The 18,391-nt window shown below is 42.4% G+C and overlaps 1 protein-coding gene and 1 pseudogene across 1 annotated transcript; one reads left to right on the top strand and one right to left on the bottom strand.

The window, feature by feature from the left end:
- Window positions 1–106: 106 nt before the first annotated feature.
- ngly1 (N-glycanase 1) lies at window positions 107–8,916 on the bottom strand. The gene is made up of 12 exons (XM_064980079.1): window positions 8,732–8,916; window positions 6,667–6,781; window positions 6,265–6,492; window positions 5,810–5,972; window positions 4,296–4,515; window positions 3,937–4,058; window positions 3,495–3,640; window positions 3,113–3,223; window positions 2,533–2,709; window positions 2,074–2,265; window positions 1,606–1,783; window positions 107–1,367 (listed from the first exon to the last, which is right to left on the bottom strand). Exons 1-12 carry the CDS (start codon window positions 8,830–8,832, stop codon window positions 1,189–1,191), a joined length of 1,932 nt encoding a protein of 643 aa, XP_064836151.1. The 5' UTR covers window positions 8,833–8,916; the 3' UTR covers window positions 107–1,188.
- Window positions 8,917–10,199: 1,283 nt separating this feature from the next.
- LOC135549284 (3-oxoacyl-[acyl-carrier-protein] synthase, mitochondrial-like) lies at window positions 10,200–13,388 on the top strand (annotated as a pseudogene).
- The last annotated feature ends 5,003 nt before the right edge of the window (window positions 13,389–18,391 follow it).

Below are 18,391 nucleotides of genomic sequence, written 5' to 3'. Positions count from 1 at the left end.
CCACGATGTACTTGTAATTTTTAACCAGTAGGTGGTAGTAGAAACACCGCCCGCACTACTTTTCATACTTAGGAACCCATGTGGTCCATAGACTGCATGCAACCAGTTAATCAAAAAAGCGTATTCTTTATTATACCGATTGCACAATTGACATATTTGAACAAGGACACAATAACTTTTTTATATTTCTGCAAGGTAGTTGTAGTTAAAATATTTTAACAAAGGTCTTCATCATGCATTCACCACAAATAAAATATAGAATACCTGTATATCCATAAGTGGATACTGACATAAAATCCTATCAATAGTTACATTGCTTTCTGGGGTCCATTCAACAATTACACAGATATTATATTGCTTTTCTTCAAAAGACAAGTGGAAAATCCATATCAGATGGACTTTAGGCTCACAAGTCATATTCCTATGTCCAGGAGCCAGAACCTTGTTATGGCAGGGGTTTGCAGCCAGGCCATATTGATCCACTGTCCCCTTTGAGGTGGAAAGCCATGTTGGACACCATATGCTCCCAAGAGGTCCAAGAGGATTAAGTTACTCCTTATTGGGCAGAGACAGTCTAGATAAGAGGCTTTTGTGTCATACAGAAGCTGGGTCTGGGTCTTGCTACATTCCTGGCAGTAAATATCCAACCAGCCTCATTACAAAATCTGTAATCAATATTAGATTATTGATTTAAGACACACAGATCCCAAAGGATTATTGGACTAATTGACCGACCATCCATCCTGTACCCACAACCATCATCATCACCAGACTACTAACCCTTCGTTTGTCTCATAAGTGCCAAGACGCATATGAATATACTATACATGTCTATGTACAGAGTCGGTGTATTCAAGGTGACCATATTGAGCATGTGTCGATCTCATTCCACGGAGGGCAGTATGTCTGGATTTACACACCTCCCTTGTAATTCATTGATGAATTATGGTCACTAATTAGTAAGGAACTCCCATCACCTGGTACTCTAAGTCTTAATTGAAAGAAGAAAAAAAGCAGACACTAGGCCCTCCATGGAATGAGTTTGACTCCCCTGATCTTGAGCAAGGCACTGAGAAGATTCACTGATCTATACATCATGTTGCATCCCAAAATAACTACTCATTACGTGATGAAGATTAACGTAGCAGCGCCTTGCTCAGAGCGATCGAATGCACAGTGTCTCCATCATTAAGCATCCTCCTCCATCTCAACAAGGATTTCCAACGATGATTCCTCCAGCTCATTCAAACTCCGCCGGAACAGCTGGGAGTGTTGCCATGACGACTCACCCTCTCCTCCGGCTAGCTCCGCCTCCAAGACCAACTCAGAGGATCCAGAAAAACCCGGAAGCAAATGCATCTCCCCGTCTGGGTGTTCAAAAACATAACAAAACATAAAGCCATTGTTATGCAGGATAAAGACGAAAAATATATCAATTTAAGTGCACAAGCAAAGCATACCTGATTATCAAATCATAATATCCGTTTTACATTTACAAATCACTAAGTATACAATTAGCACTTCAAGTCAATTTGAAAAAAATGCTTCCAACTTAATAGTGAAATGGTCACATAAACCAGACAAATCTATCAATCATCCATCAACCTCCTGAGAACTCTGTGGTGTTCTGTCCAGACTGCAGACCCCAGCGGACGGTTCCAGAGTGAAAGGTCTGGCTGCATGCTCTGACTGAGACCGTCTTTATCTTCATCCCTACAGGACCACAGTCCAACTTCCAACTGATCTTCCCTGACGATGAGCCCTCTGTACGAGCTAGATATACCTGACAGGACAGAGCGCATTTACTGACAGGAAAAAGACAGCAGAAATATGGAAACATTTACAGTTGCGATAGATACATCATACAAGTTGGGATATATTGATAAAGGCTACCTCTTTATTATTGGTTCTGCAAAAAAGGAATGCCCTTGAATTAACGATCAAATACTCACCAATATTAAAAATACAGAAAAGCAACAAAGTATCCCATTGATGTGTCAATATAAGAACTAGATTGAATCAATAAGAGCATTGCATCTTGTTGTTTATGATATATCATGGATAAAAACTAACCATCTGCCAGTCATTCTCCAGCTTCCTGAAGACAGACTCTTTCCTCCACACAGTCTTGTCCCAGCCCTGGATGTCCTCACTGTCATTGGACACCCTGCAGTAGTGATCCTTGGTGGAGTTGTACCGCAGATGGAATACTCTCCCACTCTTCTCCTTCTCAGTCGGAACAAACACAAACTCTGCTGCAGCAGCCTGGTAGAGAGAGAAACACAAATACATTCATTTAAAAACAGACGTTTCCCCCATTGGTCCCCAAGGAACAATTGTCTTGTAACTATCTGACTCAAAGGACCATTACAGTTATTATTAATAAAAATAATAATAATAATAACATTTAGCAGACACTTTTATCCAAAGCGACTACAGTCATACATGTTCGAATCAGTGGTCCCAGTGGGTCCACAAAGATGCAAGGAAGTAACAAGTTATTTGACTCAGTAACACAGCTGTATAGCTCACCGATGGGGTAGTCCCTGGTCCTGTTTCGCCGCGGGCATTCCTCCAGGCCAGGGAGCCAGAGTTGCGTCCTCCCAGCTCGCCCTGTTTGGGTGTCTTAGGAGATATAAACTCCACCAGCTCCACGAGGAGTCTCTCTAACAGCTCCTTCTTCCTCTCAGAGCTCAGGGACTGCTGCCTCTGGACATGAATACAGAAAAGTGATGGGTGACTGAGCTCTACCCTCTACAGATGAACACATAGGAATGTTATCAGGCTCTGGGTAAAGAGGCTGGTGCCTCTATAGACAAACCCTGAACAACATGGATAAGGGGCTGCAGAATCTCTTGAGCTGACTGGCAAATTCAGGGCCATTAAGCTTTAAAAAAACCTAGTTTAAAAAGTACATTTAATAAGCCTCCTTTTGAATACAGTTGCTTGTATATTTACAATCTACCTCACCAGATGAGAGGTCTCTACACAAATTGCATAACATATATGCTCATAGCACGTGAAGCACTATACCGGTTTACACATATGTAGACACGGGTTTGGTGATGAATATATGAGGTTAAAAAGTGGTGGAGGTCTGAGGTGAACCTACCACAGCATTGAGCCCGTTGATGGTGTATAGCAGCCAGGGCTCCTGGACCTTGTTCCGTCTGGACAGGACCTCTGGGTGGTAACAGGAATACCTCCAGGTCACATCCACCACCTGCAGCACAACACACTCCTAACATCCTGAAAACTCTACAATCCACAGCTAGAGACTTATTGACTCATTTGTTTCTGAAGTGTGTGTAATCAAGCGAAGCATGGGTGAAGAGATTAGGTAAAGCATCGCATCATATTTTAACAGATCGGGCCTAAGTGAATGCTCACTATTGCATTGTGTTTGAACGCGGCATTTTCAGTGGGAAACACCAACTACTCTCTCCGGCACCTTCAAAGTGTACATTCTGTGTGAGAGCGAGTGTGTTCCTCACCTGGTCCTTGGAGAAAGCCAGAACGTAGTCTAGTTTCTTCCCCCAGCCAATCTCATAGAGCAAAGGTTTGTCACAGGCATTCTCACAGGAGTCACAGTGCAGCCAGCGATGCTGAGAGGCAGAGTACACCTCGGTCCACACGTGGTCTGGGACAGGACAAGGAACAGGAGAACATATTAACGACATATCTGCCATACAGTATGAGGAGATACACAGTTATGGCCAGTTAGAAATAGTTGAGAATAGGATAAACCGCCACGGAGCCAATAGCTCCACATAGTCAATTAACCTCTCCAGGGATAATAGCAGAGAATGGGAAAGCAGTCACACCATCACAGAATAGAAACATGTCGAGAGACGCCCTCCTGAACCAGTCTTAATTAGTAGAGCCTCCAGCAACAGCTTCTGTGCTTTAACATGAATGAATAGAGTGTTACAGTACCTGTGCTGTCCCAGATATACCTGGCCTCCAGGTCCAGGGCTCTGCAGCACAGGGTGAAACAGTTGGCCCACTCCCCACAGCGCCCTCTCCTGGTTTCCAGCAGCTTCTCAGGGTTGTTGTACCTGCACACAGGAGAGTGATGTCTTAATATGTAGCTTAGCAGATGTTTTATCCAATGTGACATACAGTAATGAGTGAATACATTTTTTTATTAAAATCCCTGCAGAAATTGAACCCACGACCTTGGAATTGTTAGCGCCACGCTCCTACCAACTGGCCATGTAGGATCACGTTCCAGCTCTTCTTTGAAACAGGTGGGATATATAATGATAGAGAAAACACTGACTCATTGAACCCACCTGGGGAACCTGGTAGAGTGGTTACAGGCCTGACAGTGATGGTTCTCTACCCTCTGGGCTCCCCAGCGAAGGTCCTCTGTAGAAGGGGCCAGTGGGCCTGAGGACTGGGTTGGACCCCCACAGTGGTTGCACGGCAGGCAGTCCACCCAGGAGAAGAAATCCCCTTTAAACCAGCGGAGCAGCTCCAGCACCAGTAGGTCCTCTTCACTCAGGTTGCAATCTGAAGACCGGAGAGAGACAGGAATAAGGTCAAAGCAAGAACAAATGTCTTTAAAGTTCATGGACGGCCTCCCGGGTGGCGCAGTGGTTAAGGGCGCTGTACTGCAGCGCTAGCTGTGCCACCAGAGACCCTGGGTTCGCGCCCAGGCTCTGTCATAACCGGCCGCAACCGGAAGGTCCGTGGGGCGACGTACAATTGGCCTAGCATCGTCCGGGTTAGGGAGGGCTTGATATCCCTGTCTCATCGCGCACCAGCGACTCCTGTGGTGGGCAGTGCACGCTAACCAAGGTTGCCAGGTGCACAGTGTTTCCTCCGACACACTGGTGCAGCTGGCTTCCGGGTTGGATGCGCGCTGTGTTAAGAAGCAGTGCAGCTTGGTTGGGTTGTGTATCGGAGAACGCATGACTTTCAACCTTCATCTCTCCCGAGCCCGTACAGGAGTTGTAGCGATGAGACAAGATAGTAGCTACTAAAACAATTGGACATCACGAAATTGGTGAGAAAAAGGGATCAAAATAAAATTGTTCTTGGACATCCAGAAATACAATAAACATTAACTGTTTGATTACAAGCTCTGAAGAGTTTGCTCCTTTATTCATGCACCTTCTGTGTCGAGTGAAGTAGCAACAGTGTTCTTGTTGTCGTTTTAATTATTATTAAGCCTATTAAAGCTAATATTGGCCAGCTTACTTCAAGGTTTTTCTCATTAAACCAACAATAAGTGCTAAAATTACCCGCACTGCTGATCTCAAATGCAACTATCATTGGCCACTGATTTACCGCTCTTCCCAGAGCGTGCACTGGTTGTCTCTTCTCTCTTCAGGCACGTGCTGCATTCTGTTACGTGAACGATTGGCTAAGCCTTGGATACATCCAGTATTGCTCCAAACGCGTATCACTCGTTCGCATACAGCCAGTAGTCAGCCAAAGACCCCCACCCCCAAACCTCTAATTGGATCTACACGAATCACCTATTTTGGATTCAAAAAGGCAAATTTCACACGAAAGGTGACTAGTTTGCACCCCTGAAGATCAGGCAAATCACTGGTTTGTTGTTGTGAGTTTTTCATTGCAATCAAGCTTATTTTAGCACTCAGTATCATTAAGAAAAACTGTACCAACACGGTGCACCACGTGAAGTTCAACATCTATGTTGCAATCCACCCAGCGTTTATAAAGCACAGTAGAACTGGTTTAGCTGGAATTCATCTCATCTGCCAACCAGCAATAGCAATAGAGACTGGGAATGAGGTTAAACCTGAATAGGAACTTTGAACTACGGGGTTGGTGTTACCTGGATCGGCCTGCTTGGCCTGTTGTAGTTTCTCCTTGGCTGTGGTGGTCAGCTGCTGGTGTGGTATAACACCTAAAGCTTTCTGCTGTAGCTCTGAGTTCTCATACTCCATCACATGCTGGAAGTTAGACTGGAGGGTAGTCAGGAAGATCATACTGCTTCCCTGATGAACAGAAACAGAGGGCAGGAGATAGATTAAAGAGGGAGAGGGGGGTGAGAGAGATGAGAGAGAGTTCAATTGAAGGGATGCAATTGTTTACTGACAAAGTAAGAAAATGTATGTAGTTCTGTCCTTGAGCTGTTCTTGTCTAATGATGTTCTGTATTATGTTTCATGTGGACCCCAGGAAGAGGAGCTGCTACTTTTGCAACAGCTAATGGGGATCCTAATAAAATACAAATAAAAAATACAAAAGAGCATCAGAGAGAAATTATCACACAAGACTGAAGCTTTACCAAGGAGGGTGCTTGTGCAGGGGTTTGTCTAGCTGCCAGGATGGCAGTAACAGGTGGACCCTGGGCTGCTGCCGGAGCTGAGACTAGGGCTGTGGCACTTGCTGTCACAGGAGACTGTTGGGGCTGCCCCACACCCAGTCTCTGATCCCTTTCTGCAGCGATGGACTCCCGGATTCTCCTCAGCTGGTCCACAGAGGCAGACTTGGGGAACACCAGGTGAGTTTCAGCCTGAGGAGAGAGGGAGACATCCAGATAAAAATGCATCCCAAAAGACATGCAGAGGCTTCTGGCATGTTTACTTATGGAGAACTTTTCAAAGGCAGTCATGCATACATCATTCCTGACATTTCAATGACATGCAATCAGTGTGTATTTAGAATAAGGATGACAACAGTAGCCTACCTCCTCAAAGCCCATCTCAAAGAGGCACTCCACTGCCCCTCTGATAGGAAGGAGTTTGGTGGAAAATGAAGGGTTCCCTATTCGAATAGACCTGTATTTGCCTTCATTGGGATTCCTGCAAGGACATTCACAAATATCTTAGCTAGAGAAAATGTATTGGATGCACAGTGCCTTGCAAAAGTATTGAGACCCTGTGGATTCCTTAACGTTTTGTGATGCAGTGGGATTCAAATGGATTGTAATTTGTCAATCCACACAAAATACTCATCAGTGGAAGAAAAAATATTTTTTAAGATTTAAAATTATGAATTTTGTAATTTGTTGCATACGTATTCAGCCCTTCTGTTTAGGTAAGCCTAAATTAGCCCAGGAATACAATTTGGCTGAACAAATCAAATGGACTATCTCAGTGTGATATAATACAGGTTGACATTTTTGAATGACTAAACGTTCCTCTGTCTCCCATACATACATCTGTCAGGTCCCTCAATCAAGTATTGAATTTAACTACAAAGATCAGGGAGCTTTTCAAAAGCCTCATAAAAAAGAGGGCAGTGATTGGTAGACGGGTAATAATAACAAATTGTTTTAAATTAAAACTTGAAAAACAAAATCAGACATTGAATATCTCCTTAAGCATGGTCAATATAACTATGCTTCTGTTTATGTATTCAACCACCCAGACACAGCAAAGATGGTTGTCCTTCTGAACTGAGCTGCAGGACAGGAATGAAACTGCTCAGGGATGTTACCATGGGTTGGTCGTCGTGGTAATACTATGAAAGTTTGGCATCTAACGCCATATAAAGTCCAAAGAAGAAAAGGCCTGGAAGGTGGAGAGATGACTAGAAACGATTTGGTTGACCGTTTTATGTGTGTATTAATTGTTAGAGTAGAGGACCTTGTGGATTTCAGGTAAAACAACTAAACATTTATATCCCAGGACAAATTAGCTAGCAGCAGCAAGCTAGCTGGCTAAATTGCCATAAATAAACTAAATTACTATAATTGGGTCAGAGTTTTGATATTTCAACCTGTGTGTCGTGATCGTGAATTTATATGGCGATTGGCATCCAACTTTCATAGTATTACCACAACAACCGACCTCAGTTCATCTTTCAATCACCCAAGTGGGTATAACCAATGAGGAGATGGGAGAGGCAGGGCTTGCACAAGGTGTCACAAATATAACTGACTTCTATTTTAGCGCTTGGCAACGCAGACGCTCGTTGGCGCAATGATTGAATAACATGCATGTGTACATTTATTTCGCAATGCTTGTGCACGCGATGGGAGCGGTGTGGTCAGTATGTTACTTTAGGTAGCTTAAATAAAGCAGAAAATACCATATTTTAGGTTATTGCAAATATTTTACAGCGGTTTAGAGATGGTACAATGATTATCTACACTATACATTGTTTTGTCAAACTGAAATTGGGCGAACAATTACAATTTTAGCAACAAGGAAATGGAGGAGCAAATTCTGCATTTTGCAGCTGCCCAAGAAGACCGCTGTAATCGATGGTAAAGGGTTTTCCTAACACGTATTGACTTAGGGAGTTGAATACGACTATTTTATTTATTACATTTTATTAATAAAAAAATAGAAATCCACTTAGACATGATTGTGTCTTTGACTTTTTTCAATTTAAATTAAATCCAACAGGCAAGGGGTCTGAATATTTTTGCAAGGCATTGTATGTTATGTTGGTATAAAGAAGAGGCAGGTCTTTGAGTTCCTTTAAAGCAATTTTCATACGTTACTCAGCAGCTGCATGAGATAGTTGAGTTAGAGATAAGTAGTTACATTTGTTACAAATCGTTTCTAATAGGAAAATACATGCCGTTACAATGTAACAAGCGTTTGCAACTCGAGCGGATGACAGCTTTGCCCGTTTCAGTAGCTTGTAGTCGCCTCATTTTCTTTTCAACAAGATGACACTGCATAATGTTTAACTATGAGTTAAAGAATAAGTTAATTAGTAAGGAAGCTAGCATTAAGCTAACTAGCAAAGTTAGCAAGGCAATCTTTTCCGCTTACATTCAAGCACACAGACAGTATTACCTAATAATGTTGTCGGCATAGGTGATCAACAATTTCGCGACGTCTAGAAACACTTCATTCGAATTTTCGCATAGTGTTGAGAATCCTTGAGACCCAGCCATGTCCTCTCTGCTCAAACTCCTTCCCTGGACGTATTTTACTCACTAGGGTAGCTAGCTATACGAACGACGATTTCATTGCTGCTTGCAACTTCAAGTAAATAATCCAAATAGCTGCCATTGCAATGCCTGAACAAATCACGAATATAAAAAATAAAAACTATTCAGAAATCGATGTAAAATATGGTAATGACATCCACAAATCAATATTTCCCAATGTATACATTAATTGACATTGTTCTGTTGTATATAAATTGTAATCTACACTTCTATGTTCAATGTATGGTATCAGGCAATACGATAGTACCTCCGTTGAATGAACTCACTTGCTTGGATGCCAGTGTGTGAGCAAGACACATTTGACATTTGCAGAGGATTTCAGAGGTATAATGACATAATATATCGTCGCTTTCACGTGGCAAGTGGCAAATAGATGATTCAGGGAGGTGTATTTCGTAGTTGGACAAATTACAACACTAATAGCCTGTTATGTTGTCGTGTTGATGAGGGATCAGTCATTGACAGCCTGGTTCCAGGGTCACAGATGGAGCAGTAAGGATATGATACCGCGGTAAAGTTGGTTTTATATTCACACATTCGGACTTTCAATAGACATTCATAAGACATTTGCCAAAAGCCATTTAAAATAACTAATTCATTGATTGTCACAGAAACATAAAACTAGATATGGTTTATTCTATAAATGTCAAGCATAGTTTTACAACCTTTGTTTTGAGGAAAAAAATCCACTTTTGACTTGATAGAAAACATCAAATCTATCAAATGCCATTTAAAACTGTATAAATCAATAGCTAATTCACCATTTGTCATAGAAACATCAAACTAGATATGATTTATTCTATAAATGTCTAGCATACTTTTACAACCTTTGTTTTGAGGAAAAAAATCCAGTTTTGACATGATAGAAATACACAACATCTATAAAATGCCATTTAAAGCTATATAAATCAATAACGTTTTCACTGATTATAACAGAATCATCAAACTTGGTATGATTTATTCTATTTTTTATTTTATTTTTTATTTCACCTTTTATTTAACCAGGTACGCTAGTTGAGAACAAGTTCTCATTTGCAACTGCGACCTGGCCAAGATAAAGCATAGCAGTGTGACACAAACAACAACACAGAGTTACACATGGAATAAACAAAACCTTATAGTGAAATGCTTACTTACAGGCTCTAACCAATAGTGCAAAAAATGTATTAGGTGAACAATAGGTAAGTAAAGAAATTAGTCAGGCTGATGTTTATGTATGTTTATGTAGATATGGTTAAAGTCACTATGCATATATGATGAACAGAAAGTAGCAGTAGCGTAAAAGAGGGTTTGGCAGGTGGCGGGACACAATGCAGGTTAGCCAAAGTGCGGGAGCACTGGTTGGTCGGCCCGATTGAGGTAGTATGTACATGAATGTATAGTTAAATTGACTATGCATATATGATAAATGGAGAGTAGCAGCAGCGTAAAAAGAGGGTTTGGGGGGGAGGCACACAATGCAAATAGTCCGGGTAGCCATTTGATTACCTGTTCAGGAGTCTTATGGCTTGGGGGTAAAAACGGTTGAGAAGCCTTTGACCATTTTTAGGGCCTTCCTCTGACACTGCCTGGTGTAGAGGTCCTGGATGGCAGGCAGCTTAGCCCCAGTAATGTACTGGGCCGTACGCACTACCCTCTGTAGTGCCTTGCGGTCAGAGGCCTGGCAATTGCCTTACCAGGCAGTGATGCAACCAGTCAGGATGCCCTCGAAGTTGCAGCTGTAGAACCTTTTGAGGATCTCAGGACCCATCCCAAATCTTTTTAGTTTTCTGGAGGGGGATTAGGCTTTGTTGTGCCCTCTTCATGACTGTCTTGTTTGGACCATTCTAGTTTGTTGCTGATGTGGACACCAAGGAACTTGAAGCTCTCCACCTGCTCTACTACAGCCCCATCGATGAGAATGGGGCCGTGCTCGATCCTACTATTTCTGTAGTCCACAATCATCTCCTTAGTCTTGGTTACATTGTGGGATAGGTTGTTATTCTGGCACCACCCGGCCAGGTCTCTGACCTCCTCCCTATAGGCTGTCTCGTCGTTGTCGGTGATCAGGCCTACCACTGTTGTGTCGTCTGTCAACTTAATGATGGTGTTGGAGTCGTGCCTGGCCATGCAGTCGTGGGTGAACGGGGAGTACAGGAGGGGACAGAGCACGCACCCCTGGGGAACTCCAGTGTTGAGGATCAGCATGGCAGATGTGTTGCTACCTACCCTCACCACCTGGGGGTGGCCCGTCAGGAAGTCCAGGATCCAGTTGCAGAGGAAGGTGTTTAGTCCCAGGATCCTTAGCTTTGTGATGAGCTTTGAGGGCACTAATGGTGTTGAACGCTGAGCTGTATTCAATGAATAGCATTCTCACATAAGTGTTCCTTTTGTCCAGGTGGGAAAGGGCAGTGTGGAGTGCAATAGAGATTGCATCCACTGTGGATCTGTTTGGGCGGTATGCAAATTGGAGTGGGTCTAGGGTTTCTGTAATAATGGTTTCGATGTGAGCCATGACCAACCTTTCAAAGTATTTCATGGCTATGGACTAGAGTGCTACGGATCTGTAGTCATTTACGCAGGTTGCCTTTGTGTTCTTGGGCACAGGGACTATGAAGGTCTGCTTGAAACATGTTGGTATTACAGACTCAATCAGGGACATGTTGAAAATGTCAGTGAAGACAGCTGCCAGTTGGTCAGCACATGCCTGGAGCACACGTCCTGGTTACCCGTCTGGCCCCACAGCCTTGTGTATGTTGACCTGTTTAAAGGTCTTACTCACGTCAGCTATGGAGAGCGTGATCACACAGTTGCCCGGAACAGCTGATGCTCTCATGCATGCCTCAGTGGTGCTTGCCTCAGTGTTGCTTGTCTCAAAGTGAGCATAGAAGTGATTTAGCTCATCTGGTAGGCTCGTGTCACTGGGCAGGTTGCGGCTGTGCTTCCCTTTGTAGTCTGAATGTTTCCTATTTGCAGAGGAGGGTTGAGAACTTGGGATTATATAAGAACAGTCTGCAAATAAACACCAATTTCCATTTCGATTGTATTCTAGGTCAGCCCCTTTGTGCCTCGTATCCTGGTCAACATGGCTGCAGGTCATGTCAGCATTAAGCACAAACTAAAAGGCCCCAACCACGCCGTGTCCACCGCCTGCACAACTTGAGAGCATGTTCTCGGTGACGCAGCCAGGTTCATTGCCCACGGAGACGCTGTCACCATGGTAGTGGGTGGGACAGAAGCCTGTGTGGGACCTCTGTCAATTGCGGGGTTTGCGAGGGCAAGGTAAATCTTGAAGGTCCCAGGATATTTGTTTTTTGTGTGTTATTGTTGTTGTTAGTATACATCTAGTCTGTCCTTTTTTTACATTTTTACATATGTATTAAGATATGCCTACGCCATTTGTACGTTCATTGATTTCAGTTGGTATTGACTGCTATGTGGGTGTAATTCAACTTTTACATTTACTTGAAGGGTACCCATTGGAACGACCAGCCCAGGCTGGCATCACGGCCCTTACACCCAGAGAGGAGTGGGTTTGTGATGGGTGAAGGGTCTGCGGTGGTGTTCCTGGAGGAGTGGGGCCAGGGTGTATGCTGAGGTGCTGGGGTATGGCCTGTCAGGGGACGCCAGCCACATCACAGCCCCCACTGCTGACGGAGATGGAGCCATCAGGTAATAGTCAAGGATGGGGTTTATAGCACTCTTTCACCAGGTGCATATTATTTGTGTTGAGGATTCATTGAGATGTACTGTAGCCAGTACCATTATCAAAATCTATCAACTTGACCATGACATAAAACATTTAAAAATCTTAGGCCTATTTTTAACTTTTTTTAATGATTTTTTTAAATGAAATTGTGAACATATTTGAAGTCATGGCATTTTTACAGTCCACTTTCATTCTCCTGTTCTTCTTCCAGGTGCATGTCTGCAGCACTCTGAGACACTGGTGTGGAACTAGCCCTTGTGACGTATGGGAATGCACATGCCACCTCTACTCCACTAGGTGATTCTGCAGAGAACACTGCCATCAAGAGACTGTTCCAGCAGCACGCCACCACCCTGGCTGTCCCCTCCGCTAAATGGGCCACGGGGCTTCTCCTGGGGGCTGCCGGGGCCCTAGAGGCAGCCTTCACTGCTCTGGCCTGCTACCACAGCATTTTGCCACCCGCCCACCCTCAACCTGGACTTCACTGAGCCAGAGTTTGACCTGAACTATGTGCCCTGCACTGCATAGCAGTGGAAGACAGGGGGCAGATGGGTATTTCTCAAGCTCTTTTGCGTTTGGGTGGACTAATGTGTCGCTGTGTTTCACCAGTGTCTGAAAAGCTTGTCTGAAGGATTCACTTCTTACTGGTTTTATATGGAATTTGATTTCGCAACAGATCCTTCATAGATTCCTAGTATTTCAGTTTCAATATGTTCTCAATATTATATTGGGACATGTAACAGTAAATAATTTGCATGAAATTATGATTGATGTTTGCATTTTGTTCATTAAAATACAGATATACTTTGTGTACTTGAATACCAGTAGTATATATATTTATCACCAGCAGGTGGCACTGTCTTACATGGAGACTACACTGGAGAAGCTATGGGTTTATTACCTTTTATATTTAGACAGTCTATACAGGAAGTTCAGCTCCATCTCAGACCCTAATGTAATAGCCCAGTTGGTTAGTCATAAAGTGTAACTTCCCAAGGCTTCCTGGATCCACCATCCACCACATCACAGTCACTCATTTGGGTCCCAAATGCCCACTTCCTGTCCTCCAAAACAGTGTTTTTAATGGTGGAATTCAGTGGTTCTCAACCTGGGTTATGGGTAAACCTGGGGATACTTGACCTATAGAGGATGGTAGAGCAAAATGTGATTGCAGATAGAGTGACCAAAGAACCACTGGTGTAATTCTACAACCGGATTTAGCACTGCTGTTTATTGGAGGAGAGATGATCTAACATTTCCAATAATCCTCTCTCTCTTGCTCTCCCTCTGAAAGTGCTTAGGGTTTTGTTTGTTGAATCAGCAATACATGCAAGCAGAGCATTTTGTGTATGTACTGGTATTTACGGTGTTCATCCATCCTCGTGTCGTGGAAATTACCACCAGGGACACCTGAAGTCAATATTAAATGAATCATTCTTTGTTATCAGCGTGCTGGAGAGGTTCCAACCAACTCAATGCATCATGTACACATGTCAGTCAGGAGCTCCCCCAGGGCTGTCCCGTTAGTTCTCTTATATGCTGCTTACACAGACAAGTTATATTAGCACGATTTAGCTTATTCATAATTAATTTGTCATTAACATTTGGTTCATGCATGTGACTGACCAATACCTCACAAGGCTTCTTCTCTCCAAGCTGAGACCTTGAAACAGATGTCCCTTTCTGTTCACAAAACAAGGTTCTGGGCGTACTGCCAAATTGCAGATACTGATAGTGAGGATTCCTCCCAGGCATGATCAATCAGTCACTTGCATGAACACAGAAAATGGTTATTAGAAAAGCACAAACATAGAACACAGAAATTGGTTATTAGAAAAGCAAACATTTTCCATCACATTACCTCTTATCACTCACTGTGATAATTATTATTACATTGTATTAATTTGGTTATTACTTAAATAAAACCAACACAAAATCAGACACTTCATCCTTTCAAACCCTTCATTCTGGGTTATATAATCCAACTTGTAAAACCATTGCAGTAGAATGTTTTAACTGAAGACCTTCACTTCATACAGTCCCATATATGCTTCATTACACAATTTCATTTATGGATTTTGGCAATGACATTTCAGATGAAGCTTTGTTACTAAGATCTATTCTAGATACTGGGGGGCTGGTTTCCCGGACACAGATTACAAAGCCTAGTCCTGGACAAAAAATAGCTTTCAATGGAGATTCTCAGGGAAATTGTCAGGTAAACCGGCGTTGTATTTGTTTGGGCTCTGTGTGAACAATAAGGTCTCAGTCTCAGACAGAGGAGAGCACAGTGGTGATGTGATATAGGGGAAGGTTCAGTGGAGACAATGTGGCATTATCTGCATCCTAAATGGCACCCTATTCCCCCTAGCACGCTACTACAGGGTTCTGGTCAAAACAAAATGAGTACTCATTTGGGACACATCCATTATTTCAAGGGAGACGTAGAGGTAATGGGAGAAACGTGGCCCAGAGGGGACCAGGAAAATAAACTTTCACATTTGTTCCTCCACTCCTCCAATATGTAAAGCCATAATCAGTGCAAGCCACTCTCTTGTGGAAAACAGAAACAGAGTTGTTGAACCAATGTGGTCCTCCTGGGGGAGATGTGTAATGATTGCATAGAGGGAATATGAAGGGTGATTTGGGGATCTCTTATCCTCATTGTATTCCCTCTGGATCACTGGATGTGGGTTGCTCAGTCTGAGGAAAAGCTACTATGAATGTGATTGCAAAAGAAGACTAGCCTCTTGCAACCTGTTGGCGCAGGAGTATAGAGAGGTGCATACAGTATGATGTACTAGTAGTGTATTTTACTGTAAATATTGACTGGTAAGAACATCAGTTGATATGAACAAAATGCAGGCTTTCTATGTATTGGAAACACTGTGCAAAACATACTCTTCAGTGTATGAATTCTTCAATAGTTTGTTCAGTCACGAGTCATGACTGAAGTGAATAGAAGATGCAATACAGGAAACTAACTGGCATGATGAATTACAGGGGGATGTATGTCTCAAGGCCATTTTTAGAGATGAAGTTTTATTAACTCTTACAGGATGTCATCTTCCACTAATGAATAAATCAATTATTCATTCTCCATTTTAATTTAAAATAATTTGACATGGATAAATGATAGGGGAACCTTTTTTTCGAGTTGGGAAGGAAGGAAAGTCCTTATTTGTGTCTTGAACCTTTTTAGAGTTTTGTAGGGGGGGAACTGGCCTAAACCAGCAGCAGGTGCTGTTATCTGTGGTATTTTCACAAAGTTATTTGTGGAAAGTTAACCTCGTCCCCTGGCTATTGCGCAAAGTGCATTTGGGCGGAAGTGTTTGGGAAGGAGATTCATGGAAATGAACCTAATGTATCAGACAGAACACAATAATAACAGATTCACTGTAGGAAGGTTTATTAGGTGATGACCTAACAACCCCCTCAAAGGCTGCCATTGCATTACGATCCCTCATGTATCAAAAGTACTGCCATTGACACACTGCAGTATTGTGCTGTTATGACTGATTATAGATCAAGAGATGCTACTGATCTATTCCACGTACAGTATAGACAAAGAAATGTGGGATCACGAGATCACAAATATGGTATCCAATTAGAGGTCTACCGATTATGAATTTTCAATGCCGATACCGATACCGATTATTGGAGGATCCCCCAAAAAAAAAGCAGATACCGATTAATTGGCCGATTTTTAAAAATGTGTTTGTAATAATGACAATTACAACAATACTGAATGAACCCTTATTTTAACTTAATATAATACATCAATAAAATCAATTTAGCCTCAAATAAATAATGCAACATGTTCAATTTGGTTTAAATAATGCAAAAACAAAGTGTTGGAGAAGTAAAAGTACAATATGTGCCATGTAAAAAAGCTAACGTTTGAGTTCCTTGCTCAGAACATGAGAACATTTGAAATCTGGTGGTTTCTTTTAACATGAGACTTCAATTTTCCAAGGTAAGAGGTTTTAGGTTGTAGTTAATATAGTATTTATAGGACTATTTCTCTCTATACCATTTGTAATTCATATACCTTTGACTATTGGAGGTTCTTATAGGCACTATAGTATTGCCAGTGTAACAGTGTAGCTTCCGTCCCTCTCCTCGCCCCTACCTGGGATCGAACCAGGAACACATCGGCAACAGCCACACTCGAACCAACGTTACCCATGCAGGTTAAAGGGAATAACTACTCCATGGCTCAGAGCGAGTGACGTTTGAAACGCTTTTCGCGAGCACCCCGCTAACTAGCTAGACATTTCACATCGGTTACACCAGCCATTAGGCTGATAGGCTTGAAGTCATAAACAGAGCTGTGCTTGCGAAGAACTGCTGGCAAAACGCACGAAAGTGCTGTTTGAAGTAATGCTTACGAGCCTGCTGCTGCCTGGCATCGCTCAGTCAGACTGCTCTATCAAATCATAGACTTAATTATAATATAATAACACACAGAAATACTAGCCTTTGGTCATTAATATGTTATAATCCGGAAACTGTCATTTCGAAAACAAAACATTTATTATTTCAGTGAAATACGGAACCGTTCGGTATTTTATCTAACAGGTGGCGTCCCTAAGTCAAAATATTCTCCTTACATTGCACAACCTTCAATGTTATGTCATAATTACGTAAAATTCTGTCAAATTCGTTCGCAATGAGCCATGCTGCCCAAACTGTTGCATATACCCTGACTCTGTGTGCAATGAACACAAGAGAAGTGACACAATTTCACCTGGTTGATATTGCCTGCTAACCTGGATTTATTTTAGTTACATATGCAGGTTTAAAAATATATCCTTCTGTGTATTGATTTTATGAAAGGCATTGGTGTTTATGGTTAGGTACACATTGGAGCAACGCTACGCACTGCATCGATTATATGCAACTCAGGACACACTGGGGCGGCAGCGTAGCCTAGTGGTTAGAGAGTTGGACTTGTAACCGGAAGGTTGCAAGTTCAAACCCCTGAGCTGACAAGGTACAAATCTGTTGTTCTGCCCCTGAACAGGCAGCTAACCCACTGTTCCTAGGCCGTCATTGAAAATAAGAATTTGTTCTTAACTGACTTGCCTAGTTAAATAAAGGTAAAAAAAACAACAACAAAAAACATGTGTAGTTATAACTAGTGATTATGATTGATTGTTTTTTTTAAGATAAGTTTAATGCTAGCTAGCAACTTACCTTTGCTTCTACTGCATTCGCGTAACAGGCAGGCTCCTCGTGGAGTGCAATGAGAGGCAGGTGGTTAGAGCGTTGGACTAGTTAACTGTAAGGTTGCAAGATTGGATCCCCGAGCTGACAAGGTGAAAATCTGTCGTTCTGCCCCTGAACAAGGCAGTTAACCCACCATTCCTAGGCCGTCATTGAAAATAAGAATGTGTTCTTAACTGACTTGCCGAGTTAAATAAAGGTATAAAAAAATATATATTAAAAATCGGCAATATCGGCACTCAAAAATACCGATTTCCGATTGTTATGAAAACTTGAAATCGGCCCTAATTAATCGGCCATTCCAATTTCCAATTGAATTGTTGTTTCTTCGTTTGTTGGTTTAACAGACAGAGTGGAGATTTAGGTCTTCTCATTCCATTCCGCAATGCTGCATTTTTGTGCATGAAATTGGAGATTGACATTTACAGTTCCATTTGTTTTTATAGCGTTATGAACAAAAGGCTCGCTCCCACCTACAGCATTGACAGAAGTAAGTGCCCCTGCCTTCCCACCTCACGGTACTGTAATGCACTCACACTGCCATTTAGTGCACAGTACGTCAGGTGGTAAAACACTGACAGCTAG

Source organism: Oncorhynchus masou, chromosome 12 (assembly GCF_036934945.1).
Source record: "Oncorhynchus masou masou isolate Uvic2021 chromosome 12, UVic_Omas_1.1, whole genome shotgun sequence".
Classification (NCBI taxonomy): Eukaryota; Metazoa; Chordata; class Actinopteri; order Salmoniformes; family Salmonidae; genus Oncorhynchus; species Oncorhynchus masou.
Note: the sequence above shows the minus strand (reverse complement) of the source record. Positions and strands in the feature narration are given on the sequence as shown.

Coding starts and splice junctions, on each gene's coding strand:
- ngly1 (XM_064980079.1), bottom strand. CDS start 8,832: ATGGCTGGGTCTCAAGGATTCTCAACACTATGCGAAAATTCGAATGAA. Junction 5,973..6,264: donor CTGCACAAGCACCCTCCTTG/GTAAAGCTTCAG, acceptor TCTGTTCATCAG/GGAAGCAGTATGATCTTCCT. Junction 1,368..1,605: donor CACCACAGAGTTCTCAGGAG/GTTGATGGATGA, acceptor TTGAACACCCAG/ACGGGGAGATGCATTTGCTT.